Genomic DNA, 24,492 nt, shown 5'->3' on the forward strand with positions numbered 1-24,492 from the left:
TTTGATGAATGTAAACAGTCCAAACATTCAAAAAAAAAAAACCATACCACATGCTGGTCATCGGTGTTGTGGACGGTTTGTTTTGGCTACTGCTCCTGTTTCAGTTTAAACTGAAGCCCCGACTGTTTCCAAATGTTTAGCAAGCATACAATGTTTGTTTGCTGTTGCTGTGCAGTTCGTACCTAAAGATTTGTGTAAAATTTCACCCACAGTTTGCTGCCAAGGAGTTGCGATTACACGTTGTTAGTTTCTAATTAGACAGATAATTTTTCTTTATCGATGGAGACGCCCATTCTTTTGTACAACGCTTGGTGGAGACGCCTGGTACTTGATAATGTTTTAATAAAGTAAATTTTTCCTACAGTTTGTTGCCAAGGAGTTGCGAATACACGTTGTTAGTGTCCCATTAATACATATATTTTTTCTTTATCGATGGAGACGCCCATTCTTTTGTACAACACTTGGTGGAGACGCCTGGTATTTGATAAAGTTTAAATGGTACAACTGTTTATCAATTTTAAGTTAATTAACTCTGTTTGAAAATCTTGGCATTAAACTACGATTTTATTGTTTTTACATTTATTAGAGTTTGGCTTGATGTAAAGCTTGGTCGTTCGCACAAAAATTATCAAAAAAAAATGGTCCCGATTTAACATTAAATTCGTTGCATTATGCTTCAACTCTAATCCAAACAAAGCAATGCAAAATGCAATGCAACAAGCAAAACTTAAACAGTACTAGTTATCGAGGGGATAAAAATAACAGTGGAAAAACTGTGGAAAAAAATGTCATAGTTTTTTCATAGCAAAACTATTTTTGGTTCAACTTTCCCGTTATTTTTAAATTGTTTTATATGTTTTAAGTAACTTGTAATTCATGCATTTTTCTCTATACGAATCGTTTTATTTACAGTTGTTTGTTTGAAACTTGTTTAAGAATGAAAATTGAACAAATCAGTTGTTTAATGGATAGCATTTTAATTAAATATTAATCACAAAAACAAACTGTTGCATTGACAATCTCTTAATTGTTAAGTTTATGAAAAAATACTTCAACCATGCTTTGAAAACTTCATCAGAAATTTAGCCAAATGATACGAGCACTAGTTGCACCTTTTGCCACGTTTAAATGAAAAGATAAAAGGTAAAAGTTTGACTGAAACACCACAAAGCATCCACCGATTGGTTACCATACCATTTGTATATGTCCACACATTTATTCAGTTTGGTCGCCAGAATACAGCGAAAATACATCAAAATAGTCCACAATTACAATGTACCGCCGACGGGTATTGTCGGGCTATAAACGGCTACACAAAATAGTCTACCATCTGTCTCCATCCGCTTCTGATCACGATTCCTTTCCTAACAGCACCCCTGGGCACTCTAGATGGACAATTGGTTGATGACGGTAAGGTATGTTTTTTCTCACGGCACACACACACACACACATTCATTTGATCCAATTTCAATTGACACATTAAAGGAGGATACCATTCCAGCATGCCGTCGCCTATCCGGTAGGGGGCTGAAACCGTCCGACAAACCGTCTTCGCACAATCGGGTCACATCCTCGGGCTTGATACGAATACGAAGCGAAAGACACTGAGTTGGCTAACATTGACAGTTACAAGCGTACTGCAGCGCAATGCTGGTGCACCTTCCACCTTTACTTCCCGATCGCTGGGAACAGGATCGGGAACGGGACTTCGTTCTCGTTATAGTTTCTCATCGGTGTTGGAGGTCTGCAATGCAGAGGGAGACGTGAGATGAAACATCAATCAGCGGTTAGTTAGAGGTGTGCTTGAATTGATAAATTCGCTCTCCGTATCGGTTTTACCTGGGATCCGGTTCGGAGCATTCCAGCAACCAGTAGGTCGTCACGATGCCTTTACCCTTCAGTTCGACGTCCCCTCGCAGCTCCGTTCGAAAGGTTCCAAATTTGTCCAGGATTTGTTTCGCAGCTTCTGATACGTGAATTTTGAGTGCTGGAAGCAAAGAATTCGAATCGGATAGGCGTTGAAATGCTCGCACTTTTCGGGGTTAAAACCTAGTTCTGCATACGTACGATGCCCGGTCGATTCCATCCGCGAAGCCGTGTTCACGGTGTCCCCGAACAGACAGTAGTGGGGCATCTTCTGTCCCACCACCCCAGCGCAAACCGGGCCCGAATGAATGCCAATGCGGATCTTCAGCTGATAGTCCGGTTTGTGCTTGATGGTGAATGATTTGACCGCATCGAGAATGGCCAAAGCCATCAGCCCAATTTCGCGTGCATGATCGTGACCGTTGCGTTCCGGCAAGCCCGACACCACCATGTACGCGTCCCCGATCGTCTCCACCTTGTACACGTCGTAGAACCCGATGATGCGATCGAATGTGCTGTACAGATCGTTCAGAAAGTCCACCACCTCCATCGGTCGGCTTTGGGCGCAGAGGGCCGTAAAGCCCACGATATCACTAAAGTAGATCGTGACGCACTCGAACTGCTCCGGCTGGACCATCTCGCCGGCCAGCAGTTGCTGGGCGACGGGACGTGGAAGGACCTGGTAGAGGAGCTCCTCCGTGCGTCGCTTTTCCATGCTGAGCTGTTCCGTCTTTTCTTCCACCAAGCTTTCCAAGTTGTTTGCGTACTGTTCCATGCGGCGGAGCAAATCGTCCATCAGATTCTCGCAGAATCCTCTAAAAAATAGGTGCAAAAGATGGGAAGCGTATCTGGTGAAATTGTTCAATGCAGACACACCAACAGAGAAGCAGCACACAACGTGTGAACTGTGTTTAAAGCTTAGGTGTTTGCTTTACGTTTCAGAATTCTTCCCGGCTATTCACGTGTGAGTGGCAGAAAGTAGCTCAGCGGTGAATAACCTTTCGGAAGAGCTTCATAAAAACGCTAAAAGCGCAACACGCACAGCCCTGTTCCAATATACCCAATTCAATAATACTTCATGATCAACCGCACGCTGCTCCGGATGCCCGAAAACGTGGGCCGATCGTCCGGACTGTCCGACCAGCACTTCTCCATCAGATCCAGCAAATCCGGCGGACAGTCGCGCTGGCCCACAAACGGTCGAAATGGGGGGCTCTCGTGCAGCGCCACGCGCTCGACAATCGCTTGCGGGTCCAGGAACTGGCGGGCCGTCTCGTACGGTCCGCCACGCACCACTATCTCCTCCAGGATGATGGCGAACGAGTACACGTCCCCCTTCTGTGTGGCCGGCGTTCCCGGTATGACGGTGGCGGGCAACAGTTCCGGCGCAACCCACAGCAGCTCTGCAAAGTTTAGCACTTGTGAGAAGAAAAACCAACGAGTGACAGAACGGGGCAGGGCATGGACAACGATGCTGCCAACGCTTCCTGCCACCATTTGCGCTTACTGTTGTAGTAGTTCTGGTCGCGCACGTACTCCGACGGGGTGGTCAGCGTGCGCAGTCCGAAGTCGGAAATTTTCAGCACAAACCGACCATCGATGAGACAGTTGCAGGAGCGCAACTTGCCATGCACACCGACGTCACTGTTGTGCAGGTACGCCATACCCTTGACCACGTCGTGGATCAGCGACATGCGAAAGTTCCAATCGAGCTGGATCGCTTCATTCTCGAGCACATCCTTCAGGCTACCCTTGGGACAGTACTCGGTCAGGATGAGTATCGTTGGCCGGGGTAAATCGATGCAGGCACCGACGAAGCGCACCGTATTTTCGTGACTAACGTCACGGGCCTGCTTAATCTCCCACAGCAGCGTGGAGGTGATGTAGACCTTCTTCTTGGCCACCTTCTTAATGGCGACCCGCTCACCCTTGTAGATACCGATCGTGGTGAAGAGTTGGGCGGGTAGTTGCGAGTTGCCGGATGCTATCGACACGCGACCAGAGTTCAGACCGAACTGTTGCAGTGAAAAGTTCTGCGAGATTGGAAGAAATGGAACGAATAAATAAAGGATGTTTAGTAAGTGATCATTTCAATACTCTTACATAAAATACCTTAAGGGTTATTACCTTAATTACTACATTTTAATAAGATACTTTGACCATTACTCGATGACTAATCGCTGATCTTACTTTAATAGATTGTAAACAGTTGAGGAACTTTGGAAAAACCAAGTTCTATTACATTCCATTTGATAGTTAATTTATTCATTAGCTAAATCATGTTAACTTATAAGAAAACTATTTAAAACTCCACTACAACACATTACAATTGTACTGGTAGCGTGTCTAGACACGCTTTCATCCTGGAAGCTTGTTAAAATTCAGCTTCAGCGCAGCACACTTTCCACACTGCATAATCCAACGGCATCGAACCGGACAGAAATTGGCCAACAGTATTCACGCTGCATTGGATTGCACCGAACAAAAAACCCCCGGGTCGGACAATTATATTCTCCTCCTCGGGTTTTGGTCACCCGGGTGGTCGCCCGCGCTCGATCCGTTGAATGAACTACCATCAGCCATTGGTGACAGAAACATCAAATGAAAGTGGATGTATCGTTGTGTTTCCGCCTCTCGCCCCGCTCTCGATTGAATAATTCATTAGACGTGCCTTTCACGGAACAAGGATTCACGGGTAGCAATTATAATTGAAACGATGAGCTGGCTGGCTTACGTTCGGGAACTCAGGGCGCGTGTTGTACCTGTGCGCCCTCAAACGACTCCTTCTCCTTCCGCCGCACGGCTTACCTCGTAGTTGAGCTTCTGCAGTCCCATTTTGCTGCCAAACATTTTGCCCACCTCCAGCAGGACCTCGTCCGGGCGGACGCGCCACGACATGTTGTTGAGTTCGCTATTAAGTTTCATTTGTCTTGGGTTGTGCCAGAAAATGCCAGCAGCGGACAGTGAAATGGGAAAATGGATAAAAGCATCAATTAGTAACGAAAAATAACCGTGTCGAATGACACCCATTTCGGGGCAAAATAAATGTTGGCCATAATAGTTACTGTGCTACATTGAGGAAAACAAAAAAATAAAACGTCTTTCACACCTTTCAATCTTAAAGATTTGAATTTTCCCCAAACAAAATAGTTCAACTCCCTTACTGGAACATTCACTCGAAAAAAACCATTCAATAAATCGATAACAATAATTAGATAAGTTGACCCGAATTGTCCTGAAATCTCGATTCATGTCCATACGTGATACGGCTTACGAGGCATGTAAATACGAGCTACTGCCAGTGACCGGAATTACCCGGCACAGTCAATATAAGACGGTGAAAATAGAGAAAGAAAAACCAAAAAATATCCTTCCGTAAGCATCTATCAGTACTCACTTGCACAGTATATACGTGACCGCTGCGGCAAAGGCGGAGATTATGCCGAATCCAACGAGCCCATAAAGGATAATCATGTCTATTTTGGTGGAAAACCAACCACCTCCACACCAGTGCAAAACAGGGCAAAAAAAAGAGAGAAAACAGATGGAAATGGGTTTCAGTTCAGTGGAGGCAGAGGAAAATGAGCACCCAGGAGCCTTATCAGCAGGGACATCATTATCGTTATGCTTGCGAGTGATTTAGTGGTAATTGTTGCTTTGCCGTACGGGGCGTTCGAAAATAGAAAGCGAAGCGCTTCTCTGTTGCTTACCGCCATTCCCTTGGCAGGCGGGCGATGTACCGAGGAATCCACATTTGGGCACATCGGGCGGTGGACCTTCCCGGCCACCCGGCCAATGAATCTTCTTGCCCTTGACGGGGGAGTATTCGCTGCGTGACAGAAAGGGGGGGGCGAAAGGGGCATTAGTGGCGTCGTTTTTTGGGGGATGGTGGATGGGTGGTCCTCCTTACCGTGTGATACCGTAGTAGTGTGCCACCACCTCAAACCGGCCGGTAATCGGATCCAGGTCGAGGATGGAATAGTCAGCATCACGATCACCGTTGTCATCAATCCGCACGTGCCCGGTGATACCTACAATGATAGACAGACAGACAGACATTAAAGCTTTTCGCACCCGACGACGCGCAACACGCACTAATGTGCAGCTTACCCTCAAAGTCGCGGCCCCACATCTTCCGCGTAATGGCCGTACCGTCGTGTATGTCGCCGCCCTCGTTCAGCGTATCGTTCAGCGCCATACCGAGCAGGTAGACACCGTCGAAGAACGCACCGATGAAGAAGTTAACCTCCTCATCCTCCACGAACGTGTAGTTGTAGTCCCGCTTCGCCAACGATCGTACCTTCTCGGCAAAGTACTGGTAGGTCGGGCTGGTCGGTTGCAGGAGCGAAACGCGTAGCAGCGCCTCGTACGATTTGCGCGCCTTAAAGTCATCCTCATCGCCCAGCTCCCAGTAATGGTCACCCCAGTAGGAACTTTGGAAGATTTCCACATCGAGGAACGTGAAGTCACCGCGCGTCATGCCGAGTGCGAGCGCCGACAGCATAAATTTGCGCACCAGGGAACCCCGCACGGAAAGTATGATTACTGCGAAGCACACGGAACGGAACGGAAGGGATTGGGGTTTGGTTGACTAATTAGTGCGCTCCCGGCTGGCTTGCGGGAAGCAAATCGGGGCCGGGGTGAATAAACTGTTGCAGCTTTTGTACCGGGAATTTGGAAAATGGTGCCAGCTTCTACGAACTGCCGGTTCGATTACAGAGAACGCAATTAAGCTGCACATTATTGTGATCTGTTTGAGAGTGACATTCGATTGATCCAATTTAAAGAGAGCTGCAGTTAAAGTTTTCACAAAAATAGCTCAATAACTATTGCCTTCTTTGGCCAACCACTGCTGTGTTCACAGTAAAATAGTTGGTCTAAATATCGGAAAGATGGACTTAACTAAAGATTTATACTAAGAAATTTCAATGTTCTCAGGATTTCCCAAAGAATTTCAGGACCGATTTAAATTGTATAATAGATAATTCACGAATTAGCATCAACTTCTCATGCTATGTGAGCAGAATTAGAAAAATCATCAAAATGAGGATCAATTAAATCAGAAATCAGGAAAGTAGCGCTTATTTCCGATAAAGGGCGATAGCGATCGCGATCTATATATACGAGGAGTTTCGAGCCGAAGGGCCTCGTTTTATTCGGACTGATCACATTAAGCAGCAATAAATTCGAACGAGTGAAAAGTAAAATCAAGCTAGTTCAAATTGTGCCATAAAAATCGTCCAAATATCCGACATTTAGGATGCTTTAACAGGACGAGAGAGTTTCGATAAGACAAGGTTAAATGCATAAACAAAATACTTGTTGTACAAAAAAAGGTTCCATTACATTCGCTCTCCCAGTCAGATAGTGTTTGTGGTTTGTTAATTGATCGTCTACACTTGGATCTTAGCTTTTATTAAGGAGAAGCGATAAATAAACGAATGTCTAACGGATAAAGAAGTGATTTGGACTTGACAGGATGACTTTAAATGTTCTCCTAAAAAAGCTCCTCCAATTGGTGTTGGGTGTGACAGTTTACAACAGCTTCAAACAGTGTTAAGTATCCGACAGAAAGTTAGCATAAAACAAGTAAAACAGATAACAAACACACTCCCACCCGGAAGCCGACAGCTTCACTTCGTCGATTTGATGATAAGGCAATCGATCGATCGAACAAAAAACTTACCACGAGCATACATGCTGGCATCCTTCAGGTAGGCATCGATGTCCTCCTCCTCGTTACCGTCCAGCTCCCGTACAAACTTGAGCAGTTCCTCGTCCTTCAGCCCGTACTCCAGATTTTTCCCCACCGTCAGTGAAAACAGATCCGACCGGTCGATGATGAGCGCGATATGGCGCCACCCGAACTGTCGAAAGATGCTCGAGAACACCAGCTTCAGGCGGCACTGGCAGTACGACATGCGGGTGAGCGTTTGGTAGCGAGACTTATCCTTGAACATGCCCTACCAGGTTCGACAGGTGCGAAAAGGTTGCGAATCAGAAATAAAATAAACCTCTACACCCTCCCTCGGCAGGGCAAATAACCGATGCCTGCCGCCGCGTTCCTTCTTACCGAGCTATCGTTTTTCCACCTGTTGCTCAGCCGGCCCAGTATGCCGGATGTCACCGAGAGTTCACCCTCGGAGGGTGGCTGTGCAAGAAAGCAGAAAAGAAAAGAAAAGGACGCCAGCACGGCTTCTGTGAGCATGATTACAATGTTTCACCGGAACGGAACGATTCCATCGATATCGGACCGAACAGAACGTACGTGGACGTAGAATCGCTAGCAAGGGAAATATAATTTTCTTCTATCAAGCTGCTTCTCTTCGCTTCTAGGGTGCAGCGACCTGGCTGCACAGGTCAAATGGGTGGCGTGTGACCGGTTATGGTCACTCGGTAGGTGGTGCACAGGTGCGAACAGGGAATAAATCTTACTTCAAACTTGACACCGCATTCGCTTCCCCTTTCTTTCTCGTCAGATCATCCATGCGATTGGAAGCTTTCGAGCTGGAACCCGACGGCAATGCCAATGTGCCAATTAAGATGCACGGGACGTTTGGTAAGGTCGCGGAAAGTGGTGTGAAAGTGAGCGCAGTTTACGAGTTTTACACGTAGTCTAAACGATAAAACTGTCCAATTAACGGGGAATGGGTGACACCGAGCAGCGCATTTGAAGTTTATCGTAAAAATGCAATGAAGGAAGGAAAGCTAAACGGTTAAACATTGCACAGTTGGGATGTGTTAAAGAGTGATTTAAAGATTATTTGCTTTGAAAGGTACCTTCCTACCGGGCTCGACATTAAATTAGATTAGAAACTCTTGAAAGCAGGCATAGAAATGCTTGAGCATTATTTGTTGCAGGTGTTCTATGTGGCACCATTGATGCCCCTGATATATTAGAAAAAATCAACATAAACGTTCCAAGAACTGCAACACGAAACCGACAGATTGTCTGTAGAGACTTTAGAGATATGCAAGTCGGTGCAAATGACTCCATCCTAACAATGGCCAGGGAATACAATAGATTGTCTAATAGGAGTATAATAAACATTCAGGAACAGAACATCTGCGATTTGTTTTTTTAGTAAATTAATATGTTTGTAATGTATGACGTTAAAATGAATAAAGTTATGTTCAGGTATTCAGAGCGCCCTGTTCCGTTTCAATTATGTCTAGCTAAGCCGTATTCTGGTAGACTATGTATTTAATAAATATCAAATATTATAAGCAGAGAAGAAATCCTTACAATTATCTTCGTTTAGTATTATTCTTCGGTTTCGATTTTTTTCTTCCATTCATTTCCATTCATTTCCATTTAATAGTTAATACGAAAACAGTCAAGCCAGTTACTTGAAGCAACTGCTTTTAAAGATCTGGTGAATCTGGTATCTACAAAATTCACTCGCAGTTGAATAATGGTCAGAGTGTCAATAAGAAGTCTCTCGAGGAAGTCACTAGGACCACGCGACTACAGACATCATCACAAAGTGCCACTGAACCTAACGTTGAAGATCGAGTGCAAAGTGATCTCTTTGATTCTTCTTGAAGGTTTGAAGTGATCGACCAAATGGTGAAGAAGTACCTGAACAAGATGGACTTGTGGAAGTGTCAGCCCAAAGCTTCTTGCGTCTGGAGAGCTTTTGGAACCAGGTACTGCAGAGAGGTTGCATTTCGACTGGTTAATGGTAATGTGTTACCAACGATCATATCAAATCAAGGCTTGAGATGGAAGGATTCATCGCCAAGGCCATGAAAAAGCTTCAACTAATGACTGACATTCATGTTTTTTTGACGTAAAACTTAAGGGCGTCGATGCATAAAGCGTTGATGCGTTATTCGTGAGCATTTATTAGACATGGGATTCGTGCAAAGCTTACTGCATTCAACGAAACAAATGTTCTTGACAGTTTTCTCGTTCACAATCACAGTCACTTCCGTTTTAATGTGCATAATTTTCTTCCAAATACAAAAACTCTTTAACATCTGTTAATTTTAGAACCCGTTTTCAGAGAGTTTCCTTCCTGTTTCCTTCCGTTTTTGAGAAGAAAACTTCCACAATCTCGACTGGCAAACTTTTGGGCGCTTTCCACAGACAAAAAAAAACCCTAACCCGTTGAGCTTTAATGCTGAGACGAATGCCGCTGCACAACACGCCTTATTTATGTATTTATGCGCATAAAATTTCACATTCATATGGCTGCATATTGAGCTTGAGCGGTGAGAGGGAAACATTTGTGTCTCGCAAAACCCAAACGCATGTACTGCTAAACGGTTGGCGCATTCCTTTTCTGTTTTAATAAAAACAAAAATGCTTTCGTACAGCTGAATGGCGACAGTAAAGATGCGGATGGAATCGGGCACGAATCGTTTACGTTCAAGCCGTCCGTTTGCTTCCGGACGGGTGATGAACTTGAAACTAGGCGTCCGTCTGTGCGCCCACCACACCACGGCAATGAGATGGCGAAACGGAAAAAGAGTGTCGAAGGATGGAAAACCAAAACAAAGCGAGAGAAAAAAAAAGAGAAACGGTTCGCAATCATTCGAGCATACATTTCTGCCCCATTAGACTTTACTTATCCTATCGTCCCCCCGGCTTAAAGAGGATTGGATTGGCAGCGAAGTGCAACTGGAAACAATCATTCTTTGGCGACCTTTCCAACGCATCGCTGCTGCTGTGGCCCGGAAGGGATGAGTGCCACGATTGTTCGTGTGTGTGTGCACGGACAAATCAAAACGAACCTCATGGACGCCTTCGGTCTGCGAGATGAAACACCATCAACGCAATTCCGGTCCGTTGCTTGCAGCACACACCACACTTCCCTTTCGCCAAGGGAACGATCGAGGAAATTAAGATGTATTTATAGAAACTAACACAAGTCGATTCGCTTGCCAGAAGCTTCGCTGACCTTCCGATTAGAAGGAAACACAGTGAAGTGAAGAAGACACAGCGCAAAAGAGGCCAAAAAAAAAAGCGAACGACGAATGATGTTGACTGCGCCACGCGACATGATGACATTTAATGGGCATTAGATAAAGGCAGTAGGAATCACTGAGCGGACCAATCAGGAAATTATCCGGTCCGAATGCAAACGATAAATGAGCGTCCCCGCGACCATTCCAGGGACCGTTTCCATGCCAGTCAAAGCTCCAGGAAACGCCAAGAATGGGCGAAAGCAGCATGGCTAACCAAACAAAATGACCATCGCGTGGGGATGGCGTGTTACGAAAATACATCCAGCGACCATCCCCGTTTGGCCGGTGATAGCAAAACCCAAGGATCATGTCCGCTGATTGCTTAACGGTAGATTAAACCTCTAATTGTGGTGATTCATTAAATAAATTTGCTTTTCAAATAGCTCTACGCCCTGTCCGGACGGTGCAGTTACTTGGCAGGGGTGATCCCATGCTTGCGGGGTCACTTACCTGATCGCCCATGCCGGTGATGATGGGTGTGTTCCAGTAGTCGGCCAGCTGTGCCACGGGTTCGAGCGCGAAGGCACAGGCAGGTCCGATGAAGGCGATCACGTTATTCTTGAAGTGCAAATCGGCCGCAAGCCCGGGTGATTTGGAACCGGAGCAGGTAGCGTAGCTGAAAATGGAGGAGCAGTAGAACGCGTTGTAATTGATATTCATTTCCGAGGAGCGTAGAATGGCCACATGGAATCTGTGTGTGTGTGTGTGTGGGGCGACGAGAAATTAGATTCTCGTGCCAATATAAAGGGCATTCAGTGGAATTGGTTTTAGAAGGCAAACGGAAAAGATGAATTAGCGTAAAATTATAAAAGTATTATTGTTTGTTTAAATATACTTCTCTTCTTTTATAATTTCCTTGTTCTTGTACAATACAGCTCAAAAACACGCCTGATCTTGGTTAGGGTTTTCTATTGACCGTGACGCATTCCATAAGGATTGCGTTTAATCGCCAAAGGGTAATTGAAGTAATAAATAGCAACTTCAAAACCAATAACAGCCCCGGTTCTGTATATTTTGTCACATTTTGTACCACGGGCAGCTTTAACAATCTTCTCCTAAAAAAAATTTGTTCCTCATTGTGGCTCTTTTTCACAAAAAAAAAAAATTATGAGGCATCGAATTTATTTATCCTTTTAATTTTTCAATTATGTCTCAATCAAGATGTGTTGAAATGATAGAAAAGACCCATGAGTACATTGAAATTTCCCAATTAAGCTCTCTTTTTTCATTTCTAGCCCCTTTCTGATCAATCGTTAGCTTTAAATTGTCCGATTGATGACAGTATATGTATTTACTGTAGCGATAAATGAAAGCAACTCACAATACACTATTTTCTCCATGTCCCACCAAGTGCACGGTATAGCTTTCCTAACGTTGCACAAATATCATTAAATAACTTTTTTTGTAAAATATTGTCACATTTCTTTTGCAAATATTGCATACCAATTCATTATTTTATTAATTCACTGTTTGGCTCTTACGCTGCCAAAAGACATTTAAAATTACGAAAGCTATTTTTTATCAATTATACCGCAATAAACATTTATGAATAGTAACCACCTTCCACACCGTGGTCAATTATTACTCCATAAAACAGAAATGAAAAATGCAAATAAAAATGCAAAAATAGTTTCCCAAGCCAACCCTCTTCCAATGCGCGTTGATAGCGGTTTGGTGCCCCAAAAAACCCCCCAAAAAAAACTGAAAGAAACCGACGATGGGTTCATAACGGTCTTGGCGAAACGTCGTGACAACAAACAAACCCTGCCAGCTTTTATTGGTGTCATTTAATTGCCCTGCAGATATAGGGGCTAAGCGTAAGAGGATTAGCATCCGCAAACTGCCGGCCCACCCAACACACTCCAAACCCGGGTCAACCCGGGTTTGATTGGGGTGCTTCGAACGTGTCAGCTGGCGGTGTTTGCATGCTTCACGAACTGGACAAACAAATCCACCGCCACCACCAATAGAGCGGCGGCGGCGGGCAAAAAACCCCTCACCGCCCCGAATGGAATCTTTTCGTTTTCGGCGCGGTTTCTTGACAAATAGATTTTCTTTTTTTTTTTATTTTCCGACCCATTTTGGCGCCACAGTATTTCTGTGGATTGCGGGGACAGGAAACTGCCAAACTCGGTACCTCTTATTGTGGCAACCATGTCGCAATATGCGTTGAAAGAGGGCAAAGAGTTACTCGTTTCGAACAAGGGATGAGTAAAAAGGATCCAAAGGACGACATATAATTTACATAAGTATGCTTATTTACTCCCCCATTTGCGACGCAAGATGACCTACAACTGTTCCGCTGGCAAGTTAGAAGAATTTGAAGGACATTTTGGGATAGGCAAGCATGTCAAGAGAAGCTTCGACGAGAAGTGATTGGACAGCGCAGTCAGTATGCAAGTGATAAGCTTCCGAAACGTCTCCGGATATGCTGCTAATCTCATGCCGGAACTTTCGATAGGACGCATCCCAACGGGCTTGTACATCCGGGCCTGTCAACATGCCAGCTGTACAGCCGTAGCAAAAACGCCACCACTATCGGTATTACAGACAGAGACAGTGAGGTGGCCGGTATTTACTCATTACAAACAGCTCACGTTCAACGCACGTGCACGTGGCCGGTGCTGATGAGGCTTGTTGCATGTGATCGTTTCAGCACGTCTAGCGCAGTACTCGGCAAGCCGACAGCCCGATGCTACTGCGGGATGCCGGGAAAACAAAAGCTGAAATAAAAATCCCAACCTTAGGCACGCATTCCAATGTGGGTTATCTTGATTAGGCGTTTGAGCAGCTACGTGTTGGCTGGATGCAATGTGTAGCATCGAGATTTCGCAAAATTTGGCCTCAAACATCAAGGAAGAATATAAGCAACACCAAAAAAGGGAAACTTTTGAAAAATTAAAAAAAAAGCATTCAATGAAGGGTGGTGATAATTAAAGCGTAATATCCTGAGGTCTACCAGGTAAGGATGTTATAGTATATGATTCGAATGGAAATGAAGTGACGTAGATTATTTACATTATGAATTTTAATGTTTTTACAATTACAATACAATTTGCAAGTGTTTTTTTTTGCAGTTAAATGTGACCAATAGAAACAACACATAAAGGCAAGAAGAAAGTTAAATACACTTGTGATAATCCTCACTAGTCGTCTGAAGCAAATTTCTCCTCTACGGAAAAAGATGAAATCCAACAACTTCTTACTCTCAATCTGTTCGTCAGAGATCAATCACAAATTAAATAGGCTACTTTCTTCACTGATAATGGAAAGAAAACTTCTCCCCCACGGAAACAGATACATTGCTCAATATCTGACTCTCTTAACACCAGTCCCATTAATAGTTCATCACATTTGGAAGGAAACTACAGGCAGTTCCCGTGATATGCGTTTTTTATTTAGAAATTTTAGAGATGAGTTAGTTTATGGCACAAATTCTAAGCAAAATGGCGAACAATTGGCCGAAAATACCTTCCTTTCTCATATAAAATATTTGTTTTGTATTTGATTTTAGTGTATTCATCCAAAAAGTTGCACAATTTGTTGATTAAATTAAGTACAGATAAGGAAATCGACTCTGAGACTGAGTTTCTCGGGCTATAGCGGTCCACTATAATAGCGTATCTCGGGGACTACATATATTTCCTTACGCAAATAGAAGAACAAACGATAGCTAGCCGGAAGTCAGCTTCCTCTGTCGATAGATGATTGCCAAGAGCAAGCTCATACAGTACGAATTTTGCAACGGATAGTAATTAATTCTCTCGAGATACTAATTCATTACATTCCTAGTAATTAAAAATTTTACTATATTAAAAAAAAGGAATAAGCTTTCCTCGAACATCCTTTAACTTGTAACCTGTTAAGTGAGGTGTTAGTAGAGTTAGTCACATAAGTGATTGATTTATTTAAAAATTTCTCTCTCTGCTTGGTTAAATAAGGTGATCTCATCTGTTGAACTATTTCTTTATAGAGAAGTTAATCAATTTAGGTTTCTTCCAATTAAGCATTTACTGTGGCTTACCTTTTCTGTACCTTGTTGAGCCGAACGTTGTGTATTTTCATGAGACTATGGTTGACCAGCTCGAGCGCTAAATCGATAGCCGGTCCACAGCGTTCCAGATCAAACGGTGAGTCTGCGTAATGCGAAGGAGCATCGGGATGAAAATTTAAATACTAAACAGCAATTGCATCCGTGCGTCTTCGGCCACGGGTAACCTACCGAGATGCGAAGCCATCAGCACACCTACATGGTAGACGGTGTAATTTTTATCGTCATTGATCGGTTGAATCTCGAGGTTGCTGAGGCTGCGTTTGTGTACCCGGTCGGGCATGGGACGGTTCCTACCGCCGTTGGTGGGTGATTCTACTCCTGCCACACTGCCATTGCTCGTGGAGCTACCCACACCCGGCGGCTCGTCCTCCTCAAGGCTGTAATCGTCCCCATCCCGATTCGTCTCGACCAGATTGCTCAGAAGCTGCCCGAGTTCGGTATCCTCCACCGAACGCTGCACGCTCGCCCGATGGTCCCGGGGGTGTGCCGTGACCCGCGTACGAAATGCCACACACAACAAAGCAACGCACAGCAATGGGACGAAATTTAGTGACGCCCTGTTTCTGCCGTGTCCTGCGCCATCCATCGTTGACGATTGTCGCCGCGCCCTTGCAAGTGCTTGCACCAGCCGTACAGTTTATTTCGCTCGAAAATGGATGAAAAGGACAATCCACGGCTTACAGCAGGGTGCAGCTCATGGACATTGGTCTCGGTGATCCGACCCAGCCGCGGTAGCAGGGTGTGTCATCGTTGGGCAATAGTCGTTGACACCGGGCTCCTTCTTGATCATCGTCACGCGATAATTTACGTCCCGTTGCCATTTTATGTGGACCCGCGCGTGCTACAAATGTGGCTCATTTGCATGTCGTTGCGAGTGATGCGAGTAGTTATTTAAGCGAGTGAGTATCTTATCCAGCAGTATATTGCACGGTACGTTAAATCGGTTGTGTTTGCGCGAGAGTGGGACCAGTTAAATGTTTCGTGTCTGCCTATTGGACGCAGTTTTTTCACGGCCAGTTGGTCGATTTTACGCTAGGATTAATTTTACTGTTCCCTCACTGATACGTATCACATTCCATTAGCATATCGGACAAGTTTTGGGCGAAGAAAAATGCTTCAGGCTGGAGGGTTTATCTGCGGCGATAAAGAGAGGAACACTAATAAAAAGTATTTAAATAAATTGTAACTGATTGTAGGTTGATCAAGGGAATGTTAAGAGAACTTAAAGCGAAAGCGGCCTTCTTTCTTATTTAGCCGTTACCGATAACGCCGAAAGGACAAGTCTGTTAGCGGTAATAAAGAAACTTTCGGTCTGAAGAAACTTGTTAGTCCCACCAAAACGACGAGGGCAAGGAGAAAGCGCTCCAGCCACACAATGCGAAAGACACATGATCTAGTTGGCAAAGACCTTTTAATCCGACGGTTGGTGTCAAGCCGTGAAAACTTCTAAATACTCAATGACCGAACACTGGAGACTGCTGTTGGTGTTTTGGATTACAGAGGCTTTTTAGCGTAACTTACTTTTGCCTTTGGATTACAGAGTATTAATACAAGAAGGTTTAACATTTCGATAGAATGATTAAGACGATACAGCTGCCAGCATAATATGGAAAATTTAGATAATGCACTCACTTCGATTCACACATCCTTAACCTTTAATTATCAATACTCAATCATGAAGTGAAGTCAAATTATCAAATCAGAAAATTTGTGCCGTCTTTTGATTGACCATCCTTAAGAGGCATTAATAAAGGTAGATGTGGAAACTTGTTGAATTGTTAAACTTTTATAAAACTCAAACTGAAATGCTGTACAACGTTTTTTTTTCAACTGACTTTTCTCATGTTGGAAAGCTTTGCTAATATGTGGGTTTAAAAAGCGATATACTGAACTGAACAGAATCCATTTGACCTTCCAAAAGCCCAAGAAAGACGGATAGACATCTCATATACTTTTAAATATACTTGACTTTAACTTGAGATGAACATAGAAATTGTTTGAATTTCACCATTCCGTCTAAATATTATTGTTTGAAGAGTTCTTAATTACATTGATCCTAAAATTGAAACATAAAGTGTGTTTGAATAATTTTATTTACACAATAAAAATCTTCTCTCCTATTTTAGAAGCTGATTTGAACTGACCGGAAAATATTTATTAAAGAGAGGACAATCTGGTCTCTTAGCACTTTACACCGGTACTCGAAATTGCATCCAAACTTAACTATTCCCCGGAACCATGTATCTCGGGGGCTACCAGTATATATCTTTGAACAAATTTAAGGAAAAAAATCTCAATAAATGATGGTAGTCCAACAAGTCAGTAATACCACAGAAGTATCTAATGATTTGTTTATTATAAAAGTTGTCTTTAACTCGCAACCCGGTGGTGTATTGGAAGCGGCGCCGGTCTTCACACGACAGGAGCGAGACAAAATTCCATCCGGACCACAAACTCGTTCAGCTTCGTGGTAAAAATATGTCGATATGGAATAGTCATTCTAACGAAAATAGAGTGTTGTCTTTAAGTAGTCTCATGAAGTTCTTCTACTCACGGTCTCCTAGTGTAAAGTATCACGCGAACTACAGTCGTAAGTGCGCCATATATCCAATACATATTCATCATTCATCATTCCAAAAAAAAACCCAAGGATTCTGGAGAATATGTGGGAATAGGATAATCATAAGCTATATATGTTATATTTCCCCAGCTCTAAGTGATTTCGGTTGGCTCTAATACACACGTTCCGAGCTGTCCCGTTTGAACTTTGAATATAATTGTCCAAGTGATGCTTGTTAAATCCAACAATAAATATTTCTTCTCGCGTCAATACAACAGAATAAACAAAGTTCCATAAAACTCATCACCGGTCGGTACACATTTGTCTTACAGTCTGTGACCAACCGCTACAAGCGCAATGGTTATACAGATGCATCTTTCTTTTTTGCTGTTATAGTTCCCTTTTGGCAATGGGTAAAATGGGCACGTATCCAATGTTCCCCGCAACCAAAACCGTTCATCACGCGCACACATTGAAATGGAGAACAATACAGACGCACACGTACGTTCGAGGGGGTGTCACAAAACATTCTCCACTCGCACACACCGAGCCGTATAGGTGCATCCGCAAGGAAGAGGGTGAGCCTGTGGACATCCGGCGAGATCATCAATGTTCGTATCGCGTTAACCGGTTCACTTGGGCGACCTTTCACGTGAACGTGACCAACCGCTTTTTCGGAGGAACCATAGCAGCACGGAGACAACCTTATTACCATCATCAGCACCATCATCATCTGCTAACAAAAAAATGGCACATCGTCAGTTACGATGACCGCCCATCATAGTGGTTCTCGTTTCCCATTATTATAAAAAAAAGGAACAATATTCACATACACAATGTGGCCACTTGTTGCACTGCACAGTGAAATATGTTTCTCATTTTGGGTCCCTTCCGACCGAAATGGTTGGTAGTTTTTTTGATGGTCACTCTCATACCATCCAAGCAGCACGTTCCATGGCAGTAGGGTTTCGTTTGAGTTGGATGGTTGATTTTTTTTTATTCGCTACACTGCTAACGCACCGCCAATCACATGCCTCACTACGTTATCCGATGTGACTTGTCGTATCTTTCCATTCCACCATCAGAATCATAGATCCGCCTTTCGGCAAGATGGCAATTTTAAAACAGTTTCCACGTATATTTCCCGCCACTTCCATTACATCAAGGATAGAACTTTTGATTCACGCACCACTTCTCGGTTCGGTATTCCATCATCATGCAATAAGGAATAAAACATACATTCTCCATCGCATGCATAGTCGGCTCTGATTGAAAGGAACGTGACGAAGAGTGACAATTTGACGGCTAGATTACTGGATTACTAGATTTGCCTGATCGATTGGCAATCATCACAGCCTTCTCACATTCCGGGAGCCAACCGTTGATGCGGACGGTGAATGTGTTTGCGGTTAAGATACACGACTCTTCCCCCTGTGGGGTGTTTCCTTTCGCATTATCCAGACGGGGGATTTTATTACACTTTCTCTCCCCGGTGACAACGGACACTTTTCTAAGACATCGTTACCTTGAAAAATGACTTCCATGGTAGCAAGGTGACACGCAAACAAAATTATCTAAATGCACTGATTCCTTGGTAGGCGATCCGGCACAGTGTACGCCTGTGTAGGCTTGGCAGAATATCACCCAACAACGACACCTGCTACGCGAAGATGAAGCTTACACAGGTTTTTACGCCGAAACGTTCAGCCACCATATATCCTTTTCTCGTTGGGAAGCTCAGGCACACTAAGATTGTTTAAAATCCACCTGCTTGCCACGGGAAAATTGTGACGCACAATGAACACAAAGCCGCAACTACAAGGAACGGATGGATAATCAACCGGGCAAACAAGGACACTCCACGTGGTGGCACCGACACCGATAGTGTCCTTCGACCGATTGAGCACGCCGTCCGATAAGAGGGCCGCTTTTATAGGACCGTACACGAGCTACAACCGAATGTCTGACCTCCCACCGAAGCGGGACGACGACGCCGATGGTGACTACGACGACGATGATGGTGCTGACGAGGACAGCCATTTGTTGCACATGCGATCGTGAGGCTGTGATTTCCCATCCCTCACACCGAAGATCTAAGCAACCGGCTGACTGATTGAATGACTGAAGGGGGGTTAGTTCCATCTGTTTACACCTCGCTAGACAGGGACGGTTCGGTGCGGCGGTGAGGTCGTGTTGGCCGCTCGCCGTTATCATTCGTGTGCCGCGTCGTGTGATTATCAGTCCAATCGAAACACCAGCTCCATTGACTGCGATGATGATGATTTCGAGACGCTCGGGAAGGATGTTTTCCACCTCCAGCCACACGGAACCACAGGTGCTGAATGATTCTACCGCGTGCAAACGCGGGTGGCGCAATTTTATGCTCGATTACTTTCAGGCAGGGACGAGCAGTGGATTTTTTCTTATATGTAATAATCGGTATCGCTCGGCTGTCTATTATGGTCCGCAGAACCCTATCCGTTACCCTGACAGCAAGACAGCCCGTTCAATGGGCGATACGTCGATAAGATTTAGGAGGATTTTTTTTGCAACCAAACTCACATTTTGTTTGGAATACTCGGTAGATGATACTTTTTCCATGCGTCATTTGTTCGGCAGCGTAGATTTGATGCTTCTTGATGGAGAGAAAAATGGAGTTTGAAATGAAGCGTCTTAAGGACATCTTAAACTCAAAGGTCACAAAGAGCCTCGAGATGTTTGACCCAGAATTGAATCAGATCTGGAGGTGTTGTTGGAACCGTTGTTGGATGTCCTTGCTTTTGAGCTAAAAAAAAGAAAATTCACTATTTATATATGTGCAACGTCAACTCTGGCAAGTAACTTTATACTTACCAGTAACTTATAAGTAGACAGCAGTTGTAACCCTGCTAGTAAATCCCGACTTTCTGAGGAGTGACCACCAGGAGAACTGTTCCAAAATTGATCTAATCCTGGATCAACCTCAACAACACTAAACAAAATCCAGGCTACAAGCGACGATGCAGTAGTGATGTTAAATATTGAAGTCACGGGTTACTCATTACACACTGTTACATCACCCATTGCTGAGAATGGTTGTGCTGAGAATGTTTTTTTCACCAAACAAAAAATAAATAAGGAAATGTCAATTTATTCTTTTCATAGCTGATTCACAGCTTTCCAGATTGCTGTGAAGAATCAAGTAGGCTGTCATTTATTTACGTAAAATACTAAACCGGTATAAATAAGGAAAAAAGTACAATAAATGATGAAATGTGCATGTATTTCTACAAATAAGTATTACAATTCTATTAAGTACAAACTACTCTACCAAAGCAATATGGTATTCCACCAAGCTCTATGAAATTAAAAACTAACCACTACATGCAGTACACAAAGACGAAGAGGTATGTAAAACAATGAAAAATAACTAATATTGCAACCGGTTGCATAATCGCTTCAGTGATACTTCATATGCTTCACGCGCACATGCTTCTCCCGGTCTCCACGCTGGCGAAATTTTCGATCGCAATGCGTGCAGGCGTACGGTTTCTCGCCGGTGTGTATTCGCCGATGGTTTTTCAGCGCATCCGCCCGGTAAAAGCGACGATCGCAGTCCTCACATGCGTGGCGCCGCTCGTTCCGGTGTATCAACCGGTGCTGATAAAAGACGGAGCCGGTCAGGAACCGCTTGTGGCACACCTCGCACTGGTACGGCCGTTCGCCGGTGTGGCACTTGCGAATGTGATCGCTCAGATCGGGACGTATCGTGAAGCGGCGCGTGCAACCCTGCACGGTACAGGCGAACGGTCTTATGCCGTTGTGAAAGCGCAGATGCTGCCACAGGTGGCTCGACTGGGTGTACGTTTTGCCACACTTCTCACACAGAAACTGCCGGTAGCTGGTCGACTCCTGCCTCTCCGCCACACGTTTGACCGCTGTCCGTTTGGGCTGGCCGATGGTGGGCGAATTATCTGCCTCATGACCACCGTCATCGTCGGGGCAGGTCAGAGAATGATGTTTGCTGCGATGGGTTAGCAGTGCGGAGATGTGATTACACGTAAACCCACATAGCTCACAGCTAAGATACAATGGGGCGAACTTTTTACCCTCCGTTTCTAAAACCGCGATCCGGCGCGGAAAGTAATGATGATTTTTGAAGCGATGTTCGTACAAATCGGAGAGACTGAAAAACGGCGAAAGGCAAACGTTGCAACTGTATATCATCCCCACGTTTAGCAGTTGTGTTGCACGAAAATGGTCGTAATCGACGCACGTCACCCGATGCTCCACTGCTGTTTGCAGGGTGAAAAAGTTCTGCTTGCAGAAGGCGCAGGCGTACCCGGACGTTGGTGAGTGGTGCGCCTCGTGATAGAACAGTGACGCATGGTCGGAGAAGCAGGCGTCACAGAATTCGCACAAGAGTGCCGTATTGATGACCACGATACGCAGCTTCTGCATGAACGCTGTAGTTGCCATGTTCTCCACGTCGTCCGGTGCGTTGCTAAGCATGAACTCCCAGTTGTAACGGACGCTGTGGGCTTCGAAGAGCTTGACATCCTGGAAGATCTCGCCACAGTCTACGCACTTTATCACGACGTCGAACGATTTTGGGCGTGCGTAAACTGCGACAGTTTCTCCCGTCTGCAGACCGGGATCGGGAAGATGATTTTTCTCGGGGTGGAACTTTGCCACGTGTCGGGTCAGCCCGGTCATGTACACGAAGTTTCGTTTGCAGTACTCGCAGGCGAACTTTTTTTTGCTAACAGTTTTCGCTTTACTATCTGGATTAGATCGTTGCAGTAGATTTTGCCATCCTTGAGTATTTTCCTTCAGCGCTTCAGTTAAGGCGTTGACTCCAATCTTCCTTTTTGCCCTCATCGCACTTAGATTGGTGTGCTGCAAGTGTGAGAGGTTAGAGTGAAGAAACGTTAGAAAATGGATTGCTTATATCTTACTGCAGTAATAAGTATTCAAATTATTTTCTTACCTTCGTTTTATGTAGAGCTAGACAAGTACTGGCAAGTGCTTTCTTTTCAACGCGGAACAATGCGCTGAAACTGACGATTGACACCTGTTACCTGTGCACCTGGCTGGAAGGGAATAACTTATGCGCTGGAAAATTAGGGTAAGCAAGCGTAGACAGAAAATCTATGCTCACTACGATTGTCCGGTTGCCATGGATACGAACCAACTTTTGCACTTGTTTCGTTATGAAGCACAATCTGTTTACAACCGCTAGTCGAAAAGCTTGAAATATTGCGCCTTTTGCCACTAGAAGTCCGATATCCATTTGGCGGCATTTAAGACCACCGGAATTCGTAGGGAAGACTCGCTGGGGAAAGATTTCCGGGTATTACAGTTGCAATTGATTCTGAACTCGGTACAATCGCACGAGATTTACATCATTAAAACGATACAACGATTTGGTTTGGGAAGCCTTTTTTAACTCCATCATTTCGCTATGCTGACTCTGCTTGGAAATCCGAGTGCAGCAAATGGCACAACAGTTTGTAGCTGCTGGTAATGAAATACACATTTAATGTTCGTTTTGCAATGGCATCATTCACAGTGAGCCGGCTCAATGACAATCCCATTAAAACGGAACTGTTCGAAAAGCTATGATGTGCGCCTGCTGGCAAGTGTAATAAAACCGGGGTAAAGTCGGATTACAGTTCTCCAAGAAACGGGTGAGCGAATACAGCGGAATTGCTATGTGAACCGGTTTAAACGCAAGTATTAACGTTTTGATGACTATTCTTTGTTTGGGTTACATCCAGCTACGAGCAGAACGTTGAGAATGGTTATTAGATAATAGAAAAAAGCAAATGTTAAATTCAATTTAAATGCTTTAAAACAACTGAGTGTAATCTATTGATGAATGATGTTCTCTAAATAAATTCACTTTATTGAGTTGCTCTTCAATGAATAATTGTTAAATAATTTATACACTTAATTAAGTTTTGATCTGCAATCTTATGTCTGCTTTCTTTTGCATCCATCCGCAATCGGGATTTTAAAAAAGTATTGATGAATGTAAAAAACACCCCTTCCAGTATCTGTCCTTACACGGGTGTTTGAAGCATTGCATCGTTAGTTGCGTGCAATGTTGCACACAACGACGCGTAATGGAATAGCACAGCTGAAGATGAAGGGATGATTATGATGCTGGAGAATATGTATGCGATGTTTTGATTCGCTTATCAAAACGATTTCGGCCGCTTTGTTGCGCACATTGAATATTACGGATCGGGCTAATGACAGTATGCTGCCCTTCACCACATGCCCGAGTCGCTCGATTCGAAACCGAAGTAGTACGCCAAAATGGTCGCAAACGCGCCTACGTTACCCGCCAGCGTAAGAAGACAGGCACCCCATTGAATCTGGAAACAAGACACGGGGTAGAGAGATGACACATTCGGAACGATATTGTGAAACAGGTCGAAAAACACATACCACTTCTGCACGGGCCAGAACAATAGGTAGGGCGAAACTGCTCATAACGATACCGATCGTAGCAAACATTGCGTTTGCTGCGCGTGAAGGATCTTCCACGTTGTTTCGCTTCGCAATCATCGTCGGCAAGGGACAGATTATGTAGAACAGTACGACGAAAATTGGCCACCATAAGCTGCAAGGGAACGGTAATGAATTATTATAAAATTACGCACATTATAATCCAATTAATGCAATGCTCTCACTTGTACGCTGGAAGTGCACAGGCCAGTATAATCATGGCCATACCGATGGAGCCTAGCATTGCTAGCATTACGATTCTGCAGCAAAAGAAACAAAAGTAACATAGAAACATTTACCAATAAAGGGCTGTCTTATCAAATGCCGTAAACACGGAAATAACTTACACTGAGCATGGTTATGATGGTTTTGATTATTCATCGTCAAGTGTAGCCAGTGAGGGACGCAGCGTGAAAGAAACAAGAAAAACTCACGTAATTTAAGCATCACACCGCTTTAAATGTGCACTGATATGCTTTCCAGTTAGATGAACAGTAACAATGCATTCGTTTTTCACAAGTAAATTAAAGAAAAAACAGGATTT

At 44.2% G+C, this 24,492-nt stretch overlaps 3 protein-coding genes across 3 annotated transcripts; all 3 read right to left on the reverse strand.

Annotated features, from left to right (window-relative positions):
* Window positions 1-1,268: 1,268 nt before the first annotated feature.
* LOC128303236 (atrial natriuretic peptide receptor 1) lies at window positions 1,269-15,479 on the reverse strand. Its single transcript, XM_053040120.1, has 15 exons — window positions 15,062-15,479; window positions 14,864-14,975; window positions 11,290-11,455; window positions 7,940-8,017; window positions 7,553-7,829; window positions 5,977-6,411; window positions 5,777-5,897; window positions 5,577-5,695; window positions 5,264-5,342; window positions 4,675-4,795; window positions 3,374-3,899; window positions 2,942-3,284; window positions 2,068-2,681; window positions 1,840-1,987; window positions 1,269-1,744 (listed from the first exon to the last, which is right to left on the reverse strand). Exons 1-15 carry the CDS (start codon window positions 15,477-15,479, stop codon window positions 1,669-1,671), a joined length of 3,633 nt encoding a protein of 1,210 aa, XP_052896080.1. The 3' UTR covers window positions 1,269-1,668.
* Window positions 15,480-20,891: 5,412 nt separating this feature from the next.
* Window positions 20,892-22,313, reverse strand: LOC128300710 (testis-specific zinc finger protein topi-like). The gene has a single exon (XM_053036872.1). The coding sequence runs from the start codon at window positions 22,311-22,313 to the stop codon at window positions 20,892-20,894; it is 1,422 nt and encodes a 473-aa protein (XP_052892832.1).
* A 1,003-nt stretch (window positions 22,314-23,316) lies between these two features.
* Window positions 23,317-24,202, reverse strand: LOC128303762 (leptin receptor overlapping transcript-like 1). Its single transcript, XM_053040822.1, has 3 exons — window positions 24,134-24,202; window positions 23,889-24,063; window positions 23,317-23,815 (listed from the first exon to the last, which is right to left on the reverse strand). The coding sequence occupies exons 1-3, from the start codon at window positions 24,199-24,201 to the stop codon at window positions 23,708-23,710; spliced, it is 351 nt and encodes a 116-aa protein (XP_052896782.1). The 5' UTR covers window position 24,202; the 3' UTR covers window positions 23,317-23,707.
* Window positions 24,203-24,492: the final 290 nt, after the last annotated feature.

This window comes from Anopheles moucheti, chromosome 3, assembly GCF_943734755.1.
Source record: "Anopheles moucheti chromosome 3, idAnoMoucSN_F20_07, whole genome shotgun sequence".
Taxonomy (NCBI): domain Eukaryota; kingdom Metazoa; phylum Arthropoda; class Insecta; order Diptera; family Culicidae; genus Anopheles; species Anopheles moucheti.

Bases quoted from the DNA above. Each gene is read 5' to 3' on its own strand.
- LOC128303236 (XM_053040120.1), bottom strand. From the start codon at position 15,479: ATGGATGGCGCAGGACACGGCAGAAACAGGGCGTCACTAAATTTCGTC. The intron at 7,830-7,939 runs GTAAGAAGGAAC...CGAACCTGGTAG, and splicing joins GGTGGAAAAACGATAGCTCG to GGCATGTTCAAGGATAAGTC. The intron at 4,796-5,263 runs GTGAGTACTGAT...GCACAACCCAAG, and splicing joins GTCACGTATATACTGTGCAA to ACAAATGAAACTTAATAGCG.
- LOC128300710 (XM_053036872.1), bottom strand. From the start codon at position 22,313: ATGAGGGCAAAAAGGAAGATTGGAGTCAACGCCTTAACTGAAGCGCTG.
- LOC128303762 (XM_053040822.1), bottom strand. From the start codon at position 24,201: ATGCTAGCAATGCTAGGCTCCATCGGTATGGCCATGATTATACTGGCC. The intron at 24,064-24,133 runs GTGAGAGCATTG...GTTCCCTTGCAG, and splicing joins TGTGCACTTCCAGCGTACAA to CTTATGGTGGCCAATTTTCG. The intron at 23,816-23,888 runs GTATGTGTTTTT...TCTTGTTTCCAG, and splicing joins TTCTGGCCCGTGCAGAAGTG to ATTCAATGGGGTGCCTGTCT.